Source organism: Cimex lectularius, unplaced genomic scaffold (genome assembly GCF_000648675.2).
Source record: "Cimex lectularius strain Harlan isolate CLEC.00 unplaced genomic scaffold, Clec_2.1 scaffold113, whole genome shotgun sequence".
Classification (NCBI taxonomy): Eukaryota; Metazoa; Arthropoda; class Insecta; order Hemiptera; family Cimicidae; genus Cimex; species Cimex lectularius.
The window spans coordinates 841,755-858,845 of record NW_019392858.1 but is presented as its reverse complement, the minus strand read 5'-3'; the positions used below and the strand labels follow the sequence as shown (position 1 = coordinate 858,845).

General features: G+C 30.7%; 1 protein-coding gene across 2 annotated transcripts in view; it reads left to right on the top strand.

Annotated features, from left to right (window-relative positions):
- Positions 1 to 17,091, top strand: part of LOC106667016 (nuclear factor NF-kappa-B p105 subunit) — a 33,370-nt gene extending 16,279 nt beyond the window's left edge. The window contains exons 3-23 of one of the 2 annotated variants that reach the window (XM_024228758.1): positions 12,136 to 12,281; positions 12,360 to 12,520; positions 12,589 to 12,700; positions 12,786 to 12,927; positions 13,001 to 13,105; positions 13,161 to 13,272; positions 13,404 to 13,537; positions 13,604 to 13,680; positions 13,751 to 13,820; positions 13,904 to 13,951; positions 14,113 to 14,133; positions 14,220 to 14,273; positions 14,372 to 14,429; positions 14,492 to 14,600; positions 15,762 to 15,954; positions 16,013 to 16,182; positions 16,243 to 16,347; positions 16,427 to 16,531; positions 16,591 to 16,645; positions 16,718 to 16,896; positions 16,973 to 17,091. In XM_024228758.1, the coding sequence (XP_024084526.1) occupies positions 12,136 to 12,281; positions 12,360 to 12,520; positions 12,589 to 12,700; positions 12,786 to 12,927; positions 13,001 to 13,105; positions 13,161 to 13,272; positions 13,404 to 13,537; positions 13,604 to 13,680; positions 13,751 to 13,820; positions 13,904 to 13,951; positions 14,113 to 14,133; positions 14,220 to 14,273; positions 14,372 to 14,429; positions 14,492 to 14,600; positions 15,762 to 15,954; positions 16,013 to 16,182; positions 16,243 to 16,347; positions 16,427 to 16,531; positions 16,591 to 16,645; positions 16,718 to 16,896; positions 16,973 to 17,038 (2,222 nt within the window). In that variant the 3' untranslated portion in view covers positions 17,039 to 17,091. Of the gene's footprint in view, positions 1 to 12,135; positions 12,282 to 12,359; positions 12,521 to 12,588; positions 12,701 to 12,785; positions 12,928 to 13,000; positions 13,106 to 13,160; positions 13,273 to 13,403; positions 13,538 to 13,600; positions 13,681 to 13,750; positions 13,821 to 13,903; positions 13,952 to 14,112; positions 14,134 to 14,219; positions 14,274 to 14,371; positions 14,430 to 14,491; positions 14,601 to 15,761; positions 15,955 to 16,012; positions 16,183 to 16,242; positions 16,348 to 16,426; positions 16,532 to 16,590; positions 16,646 to 16,717; positions 16,897 to 16,972 lie in introns of both variants that reach the window. The other variant, XM_024228757.1, reaches the window with a different exon arrangement.

Below are 17,091 nucleotides of genomic sequence, written 5' to 3'. Positions count from 1 at the left end.
GCAATATTTTTTACTTGGTATTTTGTTATAGTACGTTTTTGATAGATTTGATTGGATACGTTAGATTCTGTGAAATTTTCTTCTCTTCATAAAATTTTAAGGGTAAAAGGGGAAATAATGTATAAATGTTTAAAAAATTACATTTTTGATCGTATATAAATTATTGTTAATAATTACAATTAATTAAGGTTTTTAGTTGAGATAAAAAAGTCAATGGCACGAGCGGGATTCGAACCCACGATCTTCGGCTTGATACGCCGCTGCTCTACCACCTGAGCTGTCGTGAGCTCGATCCACTCGGAAACTAACTTCCCATCTCAACCCCACCTTTTGAATTTTCCCTCCTTTTTGCCATTTTTCGTCATTTGTTTCATTTGTCGTCGAGAATCCAGTCCGATTACACGACATTTGAAAAATAGCAAAAAGGAGGGAAAATTCAAAAGGTAGAGCAGCGGCGTACCTAGCCGAAGATCGTGGATTCGAATCCCTCTCGTGCCATTGACTTTTTTATCTCAACCAAAAACCTTAATTAATTGTAATATATTAATTGGTCAAGCGGACCACGAAATTAGTGAATTTATTGTTAATAATGTACAATTACCAAGCAAAATTTAAAAATTTTTAGAAAATTATTCCTATTAATATTTTTAGCAACTGAGCAATGTTTTTAACTTGGTATTTTGTTATCGCACGTTTTTGATAGATTTGACTGGATTCGTTAGATTCTGTGAAATTTTCTTCCCTTCATAAAATTTTAAGGGTAAAAGGGGGAAATAATGTATAAAAGTTCCAAAAATGGCACGTTTTATCGTATATAAATTATTGTTAATAATGTACAATTACCAAGCAAAATTTAAAAATGTTTATAAAATTATTCGTATAAATGTTTTCAGCAACTGAGCAATATTTTTTACTTGATATTTTGTTATCGTACGTTTTTGATAGATTTGATTGGATTCGTTAGATTCTGTGAAATTTTCTTCTCTTGAGATAACAAATTTGCTTCAATAGCATTTCCTCCGTATTTTTAAACGATTGGTAGAATTTGTAAAAAATTAACTGTAAGCAAACCACGTAAATGTTTCTTCTAGCTCTTGTAATTTCATATATTTAGTTCCTTTAAAAATCTCTGGATTTTTTCGAGCTCACCTTCTTTTTTTTTATACTAAATGTTGTCAGGGTAAAAGAAAGAGAGAGATATGCTAAGTTTATGCTTTTTATGTGATGATTTAGATATCTTTATGTAAAAAATTCATTATAGTTTGTAGCAAGTTTGTTCAATATCTATTTCGTCGGGTGAATTCCTTTTGACCACCTGCAGAGGACACCCTCGCTTATTAATTCCCAGTCTATTCTACTTTTAATAATTGGGCATGAAAGTAAAAGTCGGTATTAATAACTGGCACTAAAACCCAGTGTAAATTATTAGTAATAAATAAAACTCATTTAAATGTTTTCCTTGATGTGGGACACGACTTCTTCAGGTGAGTTAGAATGCCCTTTGCTGAAATTCTGCCCTTTCTTTTGAATTGCCTATTTACAGTCTATAAATATTCCTCTATTTATTATTTGGATTAATCAATAAGGGGCTGTGAGACCACCCCACAACTTTAAGCTCTAATGACTCTATTGTTTGATTATTACTCTACCAGATTCGTTATTCCTCATTCTTATCTATAAACGATCCTGAAATAACTTTTTGATTGGCATTTTTTATTAATAATTAATTATTAATAACTTTTTTGGCATGTTTATCAGATAGATATTGTTTTTGCTATAAAATAAATCTTTAATTTGACCGCTTTTGTTTGAGACTACTTGCAATCTCGGTCATTATTCTTTTGTTTTCCAATTATTTCCTACTAGCTGTTGTCACCAAACCTTTTGCCTGCTATCGATAACTTAATATATGATATTTTTCGCTTTTAAAAGATAATATTAGCAAAATTGTATTTTAATATATTAAGATATTTAATAGTTTTCGGCATAAGTTTTATTTTAATTTTAAATAGAGCCAGTTCATTTTAAAATTCTGAGAGAAGATTTAGGTTGCAAATAAGGCAACCCAAAGTTCAAGCAATGCGATATTATCCGATAGCGGTAATTCTTCATGAACTTTTGAACAGATAATAAATTATAGTCGACTTCTGACATAACAAGAAATTAGCAAGGAGGAACATGCGAACTTTTTTGTTTGTATTTCAGCCAATCAAAAAAGTTCAAAGTTGCCTCAACGGACGAGGGTCGGCCGTATTTTTCAAATAAAAGCATAAGAATTCTTTGACCGTCCATTTATCCAGCCAATAAAAGGAAAAGAGCTCCTTTTTAAATAAAAAGGGAAGTTATAAAATTGCCCAAGTGTAAAAACGAATTAGGCTAATAACAGTACCCGTATTGTCGATTTATGGAAGCATTATGTAGATGATTTTATATGGCAAGCGAACATTTTTTCGCAGGTTTAAAAGATATAACTCAGGAGGTTTAAACATATAAACAATAAACTATTTGTTTTTATGTAGATCAAGTGGACCCACTCCAAAGATGAAAATAAGATCAAACAACACTTTTTTCTTACAGATAAAATCAAACAGTACTTTCAAACGATTGTTCGAAGTCCGCGTTCTAAAAATTGTTTTATCTCTAAAGGAAAATTAAGCGGATCAATTTTTTCCTCAACCCCGTTGAAAAGGGCGGAATTTAATCAGATAGTATCAATAAAATTACAAAGTTCAAAATGGCATACAATTTTGATAAATAAAGTATTAAACATTCATATAATGTTAGATGAAAGATTAACCTTTATTCTTTTACGATGAGTAAAAAATTTATTGTTTTGTATCAAAATGTCGATATCGTTTAATTTTGAATTGTTATTGAGGGTTTGTTATATAAAGTACAATTTTATACTTAAAGATTGTCTGAGGTATGTTAATTTACAATTAATAATCAGAAAACGTGTCTTAACTAATAAAATTATAAAATTATTCATTTTCAATTTAAAAAATTAATATTTAAAACAACTATATTATTACCAAAATTGTTTAAAACTGTACATACAAAGTATACTTGATACTTCATGTAAAATACGTTTTTAAATGTTCCATTTTAGTCCATTTCTACTAATTTAAAAAAAAATATTAACTCAGGATATTTATGATAAAATATATGATCTGATAGCAATGACGAGTAATTAATTAAAGCAGCACTTAATTAGTACTGTTTTACATTGATAGATCTACCGGGTAGAACAAAAATGAATACATATAAAAACAGATTGAAAGATTAATAGGAAATCAGATTTATACAAAAGAAAGATAGTTTAGAACGATAGACCTTTGGTTTATTTAGGTAGATACAAAAAAATAATAAATCCAAGTTTAAAAATAAATTCAGAACGAAGATTCATCTTCAATCACCTCCCAGTAAAAAAATTCCCCAGTTTTGACCCTAACAACCACAAAAATTTCTATAATATTAAATATGTTGGCTGAAGGGTGAGAAAGGACCTATACGATTTTAGTCATTAAAAAATAGAAAAAGATTGGGGGAGGGTAAACGCAACGTTTTAATAGAATTTTTCCGAATATCAGTACTTTTTTAAATCCGGATGTTAGCTACTTTATGTTGTTGCTTTTTTTGGGTTTGATTTTTGAAAATTTTCGCGAGGTCGGCATCTTTTTTTACATAATATTAAACGACTATTTAAGACGATCGAATAAAAAAATTCCCTGTAAACGGATTACAGTTCGCGAAGTTACGGAAGTTGTTTTTTATCTTTAAGATCACTTCCACGGTAAGATTTTATGGAAAACGTTGTACTCCAAACTGTCCGAGTGGAAACAACATTGCAATTTCAGATATTTATGATAAGATCATTAAATATGAGAATGAATATTTCAAGCTAATTAACGGCCATGGTGGCCATGTTGAATTGGTCACAGCCACACGAGTCTACAACATGCGTTTAAACATCTGCTTGATAACAATCAAGTAAAGAATGAAAACCGTCCAACAAACGTAAAAAATAAAAATTACGAAATATACAAAATGCAAAAAAAATTAAGACAACTATTGTTGGGAGAGATAAAAGGAAATATTACGATCGATGTCGAATATCTTGAAGTGGGAGTTGTGAATGTTATATGCTCTTGGTGTCGTGCTGAATCGTTTGTCGGAGAGGTTTGTCGATCGGGTAATAGTAATTGTTGACATAAATGTAAAATTGTTTTACCTGATCTCGACACCTATCCCAATGAATTAAAACGCGTTTTATATCCAAAGAGGATCCAAAAAGATAAACAAATATTTTAGGGAAAATATTTTAATTTATTTAGATTTATTTAACACTGTTAGCTAGGGTCAATCGTCATTTGGATGTTCACTAGATTATCCGTGTGAGCAGTTTGGGTTCCGGTCACGACTTTCTACAACCGCCCAAGCTAGAGTTGTTGATGACGTAACTGGCGCGTTTAATCGACGAAGCACACTGGCTTGGTTTTGATGAAGACCCAGAACGGGTTTGGCATGCTCGTGAATGATGAGGAGCTGATAGACTATAGCTTTCCCCCATACCTCCCTTGATTAAAATAACAATGTTTTTATTTCAACCTCGACAGTTTAACTTCTGATTTTTCCTTCTCGAAGGTGGGATAATAAGTCATCTCAAAACAACAACAACCAGCTTTTTTCAATTTACAACGTTTCGGATTTATTTTAATCCTTCCTCAGCTGGGCTAGCGCAGTCATTAATATTTTGTAATAATGTGTGGTGTTTAGTGATCGTTAGTTAATGATTATTTGGAGATCGTGAGGTGCGGTCTGGTGTGACGTAGGTTTTAGAAAAACATTTTCTTTATCGTGCCAACGTTTCGATCTTTATTGAGATCATCTTCAGGGTCTGGGATTTGTAAACATTGTTTAAATTGTACAAATGCATCTAATATTTGTAAAATTTATATTTGTATTTTATATTTATATTCACCGATCTCCGAATAATCAATGACTAACAGTCATTAAACACCACACAATACTAATTTATATTAATCTACTCGGTCATGTGTCATTTAATGCTAAAAAAATGCAGATATAAAAAATTGATCCATATCCACACGGATAAAATGCAACTAATATCAAAAATATCAAATCAATCAAATATCANATATATACATATATAAAAACTAGTACAAGTCTTATAAGTATTAAAAAGACTCCGAGTTTCGGTCAAATATACAGTATATTTGACGATGAAGAAGCAATAATGCACCGAGCTCAGAAAGTCATACGGAAAAATGTTATAGAGGTTATTCAATCTATTATGCAATCCATATGCTGGGCAATATAAAAAACTCTTACAAATTCACCATTCGAACATTAATAAAGAATATTTATTTAGAAATCGTGAGATGCGGTCTGGTGTGATGTAGGTTTCAGAAAAGCACTTTCTTTATCGTGCCAACGTTTCGATCTTTTATTGAGATCATCTTCAGGGCCTGGGATTTACAAACATTGTTTACATATAACAATTACATTTTGGATGTGGAAAAGTGAATTTATACAATGCAAAATATATTTTTTATATATTCAATCAAAGTATTTCTACTCACTCAAAGTGTTTTTCTTCTGTGTAATACCATTCTTGCGGGTCGTGTCGAGAGTGCCAGTGAGATTTTGCTATTTTGTGTTTATATATAGAAATACTTTGATTGAATATATAAAAAATATATTTTGCATTGTATCAATTCACTTTTCCACATCCAAAATGTAATTGTTATATGTAAACAATGTTTGTAAATCCCAGGCCCTGAAGATGATCTCAATAAAGATCGAAACGTTCGCAAGATAAAGAAAATGTTTTTCTGAAACTTACATCACACCAGACCGCATCTCACGATTTCTAAATAAATATCGATTAACGGTCATTAATCACCACACATTAATAAAGAAGTATTTTTACATTTCTACATCAAACCAATGGATCATCCGTGAATTTATAATAAGCCAATATATAATGAGCTTGCAATAATCATATCTCTAAAGACGGAGGAAAAAAAAACAAAGTTGTCGTACGTGTTCATCCAAAAAATCAAGATGATAGCAATTTCCCGCATTTGGATCCATTTTGCTATTTCCGTCAGGAAAAAGCAGGATGGACTTGGATAATGAAGATAAAGATCGGACAGCAACCAAAGTTCAATATTACGGATACCGATTAGCAAGTCGTCCAAATTAATTAAATCGTATTCACTATTCTCAAAAATTGACCAAACACTATACCATCAATGTCTATTTGAAAGTTGAAGTTGAGTTTGAAGAGAATCGATTGTTCTACATTAAGAATAACCAAGGTTACTAACTGAACATTGTGCTTCTGCTATGAGTATCAAATATGTTCATTAAGGTAATGATAGAGCAAGTATCACCGTTAGTAAAGATATGTTATTGTTTTTTTAGTGATAATATGTTGAAGTCATGAGGAACGCTCAGAAATAAACAACACCTTTGAAAAATACCTTTTTTCATTTTTTTCCGACGTTTCGACCTTTATTCTGTTCATCTTAGTGCCTAGGTGAATTCCAAAACATATGTTGATTGGAAAAAATACAATAGAGAAGTAAATATAAATTTTGAACACAAGTTAGTAAAGGTTATATGCGCGATGAAGTTCTTCGAACAAAGAGGAGAATTTATCATGGAAAATTTGGTGGGGAGTAATTTATTCTTAAAGGGTATTTTGAGGTCGTTGTGGAGGGTGGTATTGGAGACATAGTAGGGAGCGTTGTCTCTAATTCTGAGAACTTTGGATTGAAAGGATTAAATTGGTTGGATGTTGGTAGGTTTGGGGACGTTTGGTAGGCTCCATAGCGTCTATATCCTAATCGGTTTTCTGTTCCAGCAGTTCCGGTAGCAATCGGTTTTAGTATCAGGAATCTTGTTGAGGATTATTGTGAAAGGGGGTTTGCTTCGGCGAGTAAATGTAACGAGTTCATTTGTTAATTTTTATCCTCCAAAGTTTGCTCCTTTCGGTTGTTCGTTGGACCTGGACCTCAAGCTCCTCCGAGGATCAGAGGAAAGCACGGCTGTGTCATCAATAATAATGAGATTATTATAACATCATAATAAACCATAGATTTGACTAAACATCTTCTATCCAAAAAACGTGATTTTCTAGATATTCCGTACAAATTATGTGCTCTATTTATTTTATTGAAGCAATCAGATCCTATAAAAAAATCAAGGTCAGTAAAAGTGAAGCCCCATTTAAAACTTATCTCTGGAATAACACTAGTTTTGTTAATCAACTTTAAAAGTTTTGTTACATTTATTATTTTTAGAAATATTAAGAATACAAAAAAAACAATGCTTAGTATAATTGAATTCTATCTTCGGATAAAACTTTTTGTATTTACTTTTTTTTCTCTTCTTTTACTTAAATTATTTTGTTTTGTAGTTGTTTATTTTGAATTTATTGTGTAGATGAATGTTCAAATTCGCAGGCGCCCAGTTTTTTTATTCACTTTTCTTTTTTATTTCCTTTCTTTTTTCCTAAAGAATAGAACGCCTTGTCTATCTGCGTGTTATTACTGCTTAATTACATATACAAAATATCTTACCTTAATAAAAATCTTGGTCTTTGTTGTCACTTCATGACGGCCACAAGGAATTTTATGACAAAACAAAATATAATACACTTTTGCACTGCGGTCAATAAAAATATACTTTTTTTTAAAGTAACTTTGGAACATTTCTTTTCACGATTGAAATAATATAAATATTAAATTTAGAACTTTAGTTAATTTTGAACGAGTGGATATCAATAATTTTAGTGCAGCAAATTTACATATATTTATTCAAATTTACAAATTAAAGCATAACTAAATATAAACGATTCTTGGGGGATGGCTACCACTACTAAATTAACTAATTTAATTATAAACTAATTACACAGGACTTCCTTCTCTTCTCTGCGTTTTGGGAGGCGTCCTTTTAGGCAATTTTACGAAAGCAAAGGTCAATTATAAAGCAATTCGGATTTTTGGTCATTGGCCACGGTATCTGTCCGGACGATATCTTCTCCACTTAAAAACCTGTTCTTAAGAAAAAAAATTGTTTACTCAAATTTATTGTTTATTCGAAGAAAAAAATTTAAAAACTCAATTAATCCACTCGACAAGTTGTCGCTGGAAAGAATTTTTTTTACTTTAAAGGGTAAAAGGATTAGTAAAACTCTATAACAGCAAGTTATTAATACTGTGTTACGTTTTAACTCCTTATATTTTATTAATCTTTATACCTAGTTATTATGGAAAATAAATAAACGCAAGTGACCGGATTTTGTCGTTGAGGTGTATGAAAATGATGCTGAAAAATGGTCTTGTTTGTATTCTTATTGTCAAAATTCCTTTATCAGTTTTGGATTTTTTCATTTTCCAAATCAAAGAAAATATTGACATTTATCAGAAAACGTTCTATTTTTGTACTTTCTGCAGTTTTATCAAATTTGATATCTTTTGTTTCTCTTAGCTTTAGTACTTGCTTATTGTACTATTACACAATTTTTTTCGAATTACTGATGTAAAAATGGATATAAATATTTTAAAAAATAAATGACGAATCTATGCAAGTCCAATGCTTAGTATGTTAGTAAATACAATAATTGTGAACGTACGCAATACAAGTTATAAAGTACCAAACATAAGTAAAACAGTTTTATTTTTAAATTATGACAATCAAAGCAGAAATCAATCTTTAAATCAATTATCAACAAAATATAGCAATTTTATTGAAGAAGCGTTTGGAAAAATGTATTGTTTTTGTTAGGATTTTCGTGAGAAATGTGAAGAAAATCTTATTCGTGTTTGTTTTGTTTTTTCCCAAAAGCATTGAGTACGAGAGAAAATTTACGGACATCCACAACAGACTGAGGATTTAAGGATGAGATTATTGTAACGGAAAAGCCACCTGAGCCTCATGTCTCTCCCTTGTGGTAGAAGTTAACACTTTAATTTAAATTATCTATATATAGTACAATTTTAAAAAAGCTTAATTAATCTTAACTGTGATATTCTAATATACCTGAGAAAAAAGTTATTTTATGTATAAAAAAAGAGACGAACTTATATTTATATTATAACCGTGGTAACCTATACGACCACGTGATGGTTTTTTTTTTTAATTTTTATATTGTTGTTTTTAATTAATGCCATACTGTTAATGTTTAACTTCACCTAATTTTGATTAATCTTATTATAAATGCAGTTTCTTGTTCTCAAGATATATTTCAACACTCATCGAGTTAAAGTTAGAAAAATAATTGTTTTTGTAATTTTGTTTTTTTAAATGATATAACATGTTCTAACTGCAATATTTTCCTAAAGTAAATAGGCCTTGATGATGACGATATAATCGTCGAAAACTCGGCAAAAACTTAACAAATTCACTATTTTTCGTGGTCCGCTTGATCAATTCATATCATTCAATTAATTAAGGTTTTTAGTTGAGATAAAAAGTCAGTGTCACGCGCGGGATTCGAACCCACGATAGCTCAAGTCGTAGAGTAGCGGTGTATCAAGCCGAAAGTCGTGGGATCGAATCCCGCTCGTGACAGTGAATTTTTTATTTCGACTAAAAATCTTAATTACTTAAAAAATTGTCGTTCTGTTGAGATCTCATCGAAGATCCTTTTTTCCAAGTTGTTCAAGACTGAGGATTTAATCTTCATTAATATATTAAAGAATAAAGACATATAGTAGTAGTGGAAATCTTCAGTGTGTCTGTGACGTTCTGACAGACACACTGAAGATGGCGTCACCCAGCGAGAATAGGTGATCGGTAACGACCAAATTTCAGGTACATCATTCCGCAGTCAGCAAAATCCCGAAATTTCCTGTTTAGAGGTTGGCAATTCTTGCCACAAAAATTCTAGATTTCCATTTCATTTATGACATTCGTAATGTTTTCAGAACATTTTAATTATAATTAGTTCGATATAATAAACATTAATAGTTAGAAATGATAAAAGTTCTTTTATATCATGATGTTCGAATCGGTCGGAATTCCAAAATAAAGAATATGTATTTCTTCTCGAATTTTATTTATATTAAACTTTGTGCTTCAGTAACTTTCCAGTTACCCTACTAAACTTTCCCACTTAGAGGCTAAACTTGAGAATCTAACTTCCACTATCTAAGTGAAAACTGCTAAGGGAATTGTTGATGGATGTGTTAAAACACTCCATCCATCTAGGTAGATTCAAGATTTCACATTATAAGAAATTCTCTGTAGTGGCTAGAAAATGCAAGAGACTCTGTGGAAAATATAAAATGTTTGGATTTAAAGATCGGGACAAGATGGGCAAATAAGTAATGCTTGCTGATTTATTAACTGGACAGTTTAAACAAATATGGTAAATACCACGAATATTTGCCGAAATCGGAACTGTAGACGAGGTGTTAATTTAATTCTGTTCAAATGGATTTAGCAAGTTCTGTTTGCACAGAATTTAACTGGGCAAACACATCAATAATGTAAATTTGGATTATCCTCCAGAGAGATGTATGTTTTGCCAAATTTGTACGAATATTTACAAAACGTAATGGATTCGTGAGAAGTTCGGCCTTTTTTCCTCTTCAAAATTATTCCAATAAAATAAGCTTAATTCCAGGGTTTTTTGTTTTTATCATTTTTCTAAATCGAGACTAATTGTTTGACCAAAGATATCCACTTACCGGCGCCGAATGAAGTTCGGCCTTTTTTTTTATTTAAAACGACTAAATTCAGATTTCAATTGAAATTCACTTTTCGTTGTATGGTGAGTAATTGTTCGAAGAAAAATAGCTATAAACAACTTTGAGAAATCGCTTCACAAATACCAATCTAAAGGAAAAGAATGCATAAAAAGTACATAAAATCCAAGAAAAATATGCTATTTTAATATTGATTTAAATTTATAAATTACCAATTCTCAGAATAACTTGGTATGCTTTGAAATTATGTTTTAATCTTACTAGATATTCTTTATATTCCTTTTCATGGTTATTTTTGGAAATGGAAATCACTGTTTTATTTCCATATTAAACGAAGAAAATTATGCTATATTCTAAATTATGCTAAATTCTAGTAAGTTTGAACTGTCAACTATGAGTAAGTTTTCAAAGAAAATTATGAGGAGATTTGGAAGATAAAATTTGAGATAAAATCGTTTCATTTTACCAAAGTAATTTAAAAATATTAATCTATAAGAAGCAAAAAGTTATAGAACTCATTTGAGGAGAAATGGGTCAAAGCTGAGTGATCTCTGCTCACAAAAAAAACGCAATATAAAATTAATATTTTTTGTAAAAACAGTGATTATATTTTACAACTAAAATAACTATATTTTTACAACAATACAATACAACCCTACAAACATATTGACAAAACTTTGATACACCAAAAAAATACAATAATTTCAAGACAATAATCTCACCAACCTTATGCTATGGAACATCAGCAAACACAGATCAAATATGCGGAAAACCCAGCTGGTGCATAGCCATCTTAATTTCCACAACCAATTTAATTATTCTTAATTAATATTAACAAATCGAACTTTGTACTTAGTACTTACATATACTATAATACTTAGTAAGTACACCCATATAACCATAAGGTCTTTCTACGGTACGGCAAACTTTTCTGATAAATCTACTAAATACACTACCTAACACGACCAGCGATATGCAATTTATTTTTGATACATAAGTAAATACATCCACTCTAAACACATTCTTGTATAATAATACAGAGTGAGAGGGTCATGGATAGAATGTTGAGTTCCCCATTGACCCTTAATTAGGTTAGTTATATATGTATGGAGGGCGATAGAGGAAGTTCAGGTACTCCACCACCCTAAGTGAATGGCATGTAACTAGGAATTAATGTACTTAAGAGTGAGTGAGTGAGACTGTGAAGGGAATCTGATCATGTTTTGCCTGAAATGACCTAGATGATGATAACCTCTTAGAGCCCAACCTTGGCTGCTGAACGAATAAAAGCCGGGGTCTGACCTCCGAGTGTCAATATCTGGAATGTGCATTGCTTATCATAATATATCAGCTTAGATTTATTGTTTACCAATTTTTAATTTGATTTTTAAAGATCAACCAAGGTTACAAATCGTGGACCAGCCTCAAAAATTGTTCAGATTCCGTTACATCAAAGAATCGACAAAACCACATGGTCCTCTCAGAGGTGCAGCATCTGAAAATTCTTCAAGACAATTGAAAACCGGGCCTAAAGTTCGGGTTAGATAACAATATTTTGTTCTTACTTAATTATTAATAAAGCAAACATTGTTTTAGTGAAGGTTATTATGATTCTAGCTTCACAATTTCAATGGTGAGGCGATTATAAGATGTTGGCTCACAAATGTAAACACAAAGTGCGCCAGTCCACATCAGCTCGTGGGGCAAACTGAAAATGGAAAAATTACATATGAGCCTCATGATATTGTTGTCAACTCTGCGAACAATTACACAGCAAGGTAAACAACTAGAAAAAATTTGTGAAGATTGCTGTGAAGCAGTTCAATATTATCAAACTTTATTACAGCTTTGATAAACTGAACATTATTCATGTCGTTTCCAAAAACAAGAGTTATTGTAAGTATTATGAACAGAAAAAAATGCACATTTGTTCGGGGTTCAAAGCGCCAGCTCAATTGGTAAGAATAAAATGACGAATAAATGCCTTTTTTATTTTTATTTTTTTATTTTTTTTTTGTAATTTTATTGATCTTTTTTATATAGAATTTCAATTATGAAACCACAGTGAAAGAAATTAAGTCGTTGGAAAAGAACATGACATCACTATATTTTCAAGTTTTTGTGAAAGAAATGGGGCAGTATAGACAAATTGCCGAAACAATATCTGACCCAATAAAGAACAAAAGTATACATTTTTATTATTAAATACATATAACATTTACAAAAAATATAATAAAATAATTTAAATATGATTTCAGAAAATCCAAAAACAAACAACTTAAGAATTTGTCGAGCCTGTTCAGTGAAAGGCAGTTGTGAAGGTGGACAAGAAGTCTTCCTTTTTGTAGAAAAAGTAGTGAAAGGTAACAAATCCAAACATTAATATTAAAATAATTAAATTAATTGAATAATTTTTAGCTATCAAAATAAGATTTTTTGAAGAGGATGAGGAAACAAATGAAGAAATATGGAGTGCATATGCACAATTTGATCCTTTGGATATCCACCATCAAGTTGCCATTGCTATAAGGTAAAATATATAATATATATGTATTTTGAAAATAAAACTTTTTATTGTTTTCTTTTTATATATTGTATAATCCTCATTGTAAATATTTGAATTTGTTTAAAATTTAATTTTTGTAAACATTTCTTCATTAGAACACCAAGGTACAAGAATACAGATATCACTGAAGAAGTTAAAGTTTATTTTCAACTTGAACGAGAAAGCGATGGTGCAGTTAGCCCAAGAGTCACGTACTATTACACGCCTTCTGAAAATAGGCTTTACTCAGGTATGTCCTTCGATGACAAATGACTACTAATTTATTGTACTGAATTTAATGAATTTTAAAAAGCAGACTCAGTTAGTAAGAAGAGGAAGATATGTTCTTTAGAAGCTGCAACAAACTTAATACCAATGTCAGTTGAAGAACAAGTAAGTGGATATATTTTATACTCTTTTTATTTTGTTTCTTAATCTAACAGCATTTTTGCTTGAATTTCAGATGTTTGATTTTAATGACAGGCGACTTTTTTCACCACCTCAACAGACTAACCAATCTTGCATCTCCCTAGGCATGTGTAATCTTAATTTTAATATCAAATTAATAACAATGAGTTTTTTAATAACTTATTCTAAATATGTTTAATTTTTTCAGACTTGAAAGATCTTGACCAATATATATTTTCTCACTTCAATGAAAAAGGTAAAATTTATTATAGCTACAATTATTTCAGAACCATGAAGTACTGCTTCACAATACTTATTTGTAAGTGCATATAGTATAAAATATGTAAGGTACTTGGTGGTTCAACATGTATTTTTAGTATGTTTAACAACCAGTAACTAACAGACATTAAATTTCAGAACTTCCAGAAATCAACGAATGTACGTATATATATTATTTATTTTTTTAATTGATATATCACTCAATTTAAATAATACTCCTTTAAATCTTTAAATGATATTTCCAGTTTTTTTAAATACAAGCGAAATTGCTGCAGATTCCTTTGTATCAAATTCTCAAGGTAAATATAACTTGTGTGTGCGTGTGTGTGCGTGCGTGCGTGTGTNGTGTGTGTGTGTGTTTGTACTCGTTTTATTTTATAAACTGATTTGATTTTAGTAAGTTCAAACAGCAACAAATCTTCAAGTGAGGAAGAAGTGCATCATAAACTCAAAAAGTATACAAATAACGAACATGGCTCTCTAAAAAAAATGCTCATTGATATACTGTTAATTTCAGATTGCTTCACCAGTCAATAGAAGAAAACAATAAATTATTGTTTATGCAAATTTTATCAAAGTGTATTGCTGAGAGAGTGTCCCTCGAATCAAAAAACAGTTTGAACAAGGTATAGATATTTTGAATTAAACAGCAAATCATAAAAAATCATTATTATTTTATTATTAGACTATTAATAAAAATCTATATCATTTTCACTGTTTAAAACACATCCTTCATGCTCAGATAGTTTCATAATTTCATAGAAAAACATAGAATCAGGGATGTAACTTGCAGCCCTAGCTCTAAATCTAACCCTAATATAACTCTAACCTAAATCCTCACCTAACCTAACCCTAATCCTAACATGAACTTCCCCTTTTATTTTGGTTGTTGTTAAATTCGTGTGAAAAGGGTATTTATAGAACTTTAAACCTCTTTGTTTTACTTTATAGTTTATCTCCAGTATGTATTTCGGGACCATTTTTTTTTTCTTTTTGCCTTATGATCTATGCATATTAACCATGTTGACGAGTTCTTGTATGTGTGTTCATATTGGGGGGGGGGGGGTTATCGTGAAAAAAGGGCCAGAGGCGACGGTGGGAATCGAACCCACGACCGCATCGTCTACGTGCCGAGAGTCTCTTACGCTAACCACTCGGCTACCGCGGTCCCCAAGGTACAGTTCAGCATTGTAATTTGTGATTTAAGAATTACTAAGAGTTTATTACTTAGAATAAAAATAATTTTTGCTTGTGTAACTTACAGATTGCTTTTATATAATTGAGTTTATTGACTTGTTTTTCTGTTAGCCTTGAAAACCTTGAAAAGGGAACTAACCCTAACACATCCCAATAACTTACCAAACTAAATCATCCATCACCCTAAACCAACCCTACTTAGTCTAACCTTACTTAATCTGTTCTTAACCCTTATTCTGCAGTACTGCAAAATCAATGACTAAAAAAGGATCCTGCTAAAACAAATTTAATTTTTAAAAAATAATAACATTGTATTTACTGGCGTTTCGACTATTTTGGAGCCATCTTAAGAGNTTATATACTACTGTGCACACTCTTTTGGAGTGTATGATGAGGAGAATAATCAGAAAATTTGTAATTCCAGTCGCATTATTGTTGTTTAAATTGTAAATTTTCATGTAAACACAATTCAGGCTAGATTTGTAAATTTCCTTATTCCTCCCCTCATCATATATAATCAAAATAATAATCTAATTTATTTTCTTGATTTACAAATACATAAAAAAATTTAATTCAATTTTATCTTTTAGACACCTCTTCAAATGGCAGTGATTATGAGAAACATAAAATTAGTTCAAATGCTTTTAAAAGCTGGTTGTAATTGTGAAGCATATGATGCAGACTATAACACAGCATTGCATCTTGCTATAATCCATTTTCCCGAGAGTGTGACTACATTACTGAAACACGTTTCACCAGGTTTCCAAGAAAAGTGTAACAGAGGTGCAGTATTTTGCGATCACAAAAATCAAAATGGAATTTAATTATTTAATTGTTTCAGAGGGTGATAATTTATTATTACTTGGTGCTAGATTGAATAACATACAATCTGTACAGCTGTTGGTTACAAACAAGTGGGACCCGAATTTCCAAAATTTACGAACTGGCGATGCTGCACTTCACATCGCTGCAAAACATGGACATGAAAATATTGTGGACTTATTACTAAAGGTGAAGATACAAAAGTTAAGAAAGAAATAGTGTTTCATTCATGTTAGTTTCATATTTTAGAATGAAGCAGAGCCAAATTATCAAAACAGTGCAGGGTATACGCCATTCCACTATGCTGCAAGTGCTGGATTTGTTAATATTTTAAGAAGGCTTTTTGCAACTGGTGTAAGTTTCAACGATTTCACAGAAATAATCATCTTAAATAAATTGTTTAATAAAAGCAATTCTTTTGTCAATTTAATAGATTCAGATATCTGAACATAATACAGAAAATAACAATGATGGAGACGATACTCATAATAAGATTCTGAAAGGCCCAAACATTTTTGATTTGGCAGCAAACAAGGATGTAAGGCAATGCAATCCAATCTAATAGTATTTTTTCATTTAAGTCTAATTGTTTTCCAGATTGAACAATACCTTCAAACTTACACTGTTGGAAATGAACGTTCACTAAACAAAAGTATGATTATTTCTTTTTCAAAAATCAATGTCAATACACATTGCACAAAATAATTCTAACAATATTTAATAGATCAAGATCTAAACTGCCTAGAAGATGAACAAAATGTGCTGTCATTCATAGACAGCCATCCTGAAGTTGCTTGTGAGCTTGCAGAAAAAATGGGGTTGGAACATTTAGTCCCGGTGATACAATGCACAGAGAAAGAATCAGTGACCAAACCAACACATATATTAATTAAAGGCTGTGAGGTAAAAAGAAATTAAAATTATATTAGCAATAAAATTTATTGCATTTTTAGTCTCATATGTCAAAATTTTTGTTCAGGATGAAACAACGGATCCTGTTGCTTTAATCATGGAGACATTTTCCGAATTCCAGATAAATTCATGAAATGTTTGATAATTTATAATCGTTTACAATATAAATTTAAATTCCTAACACGA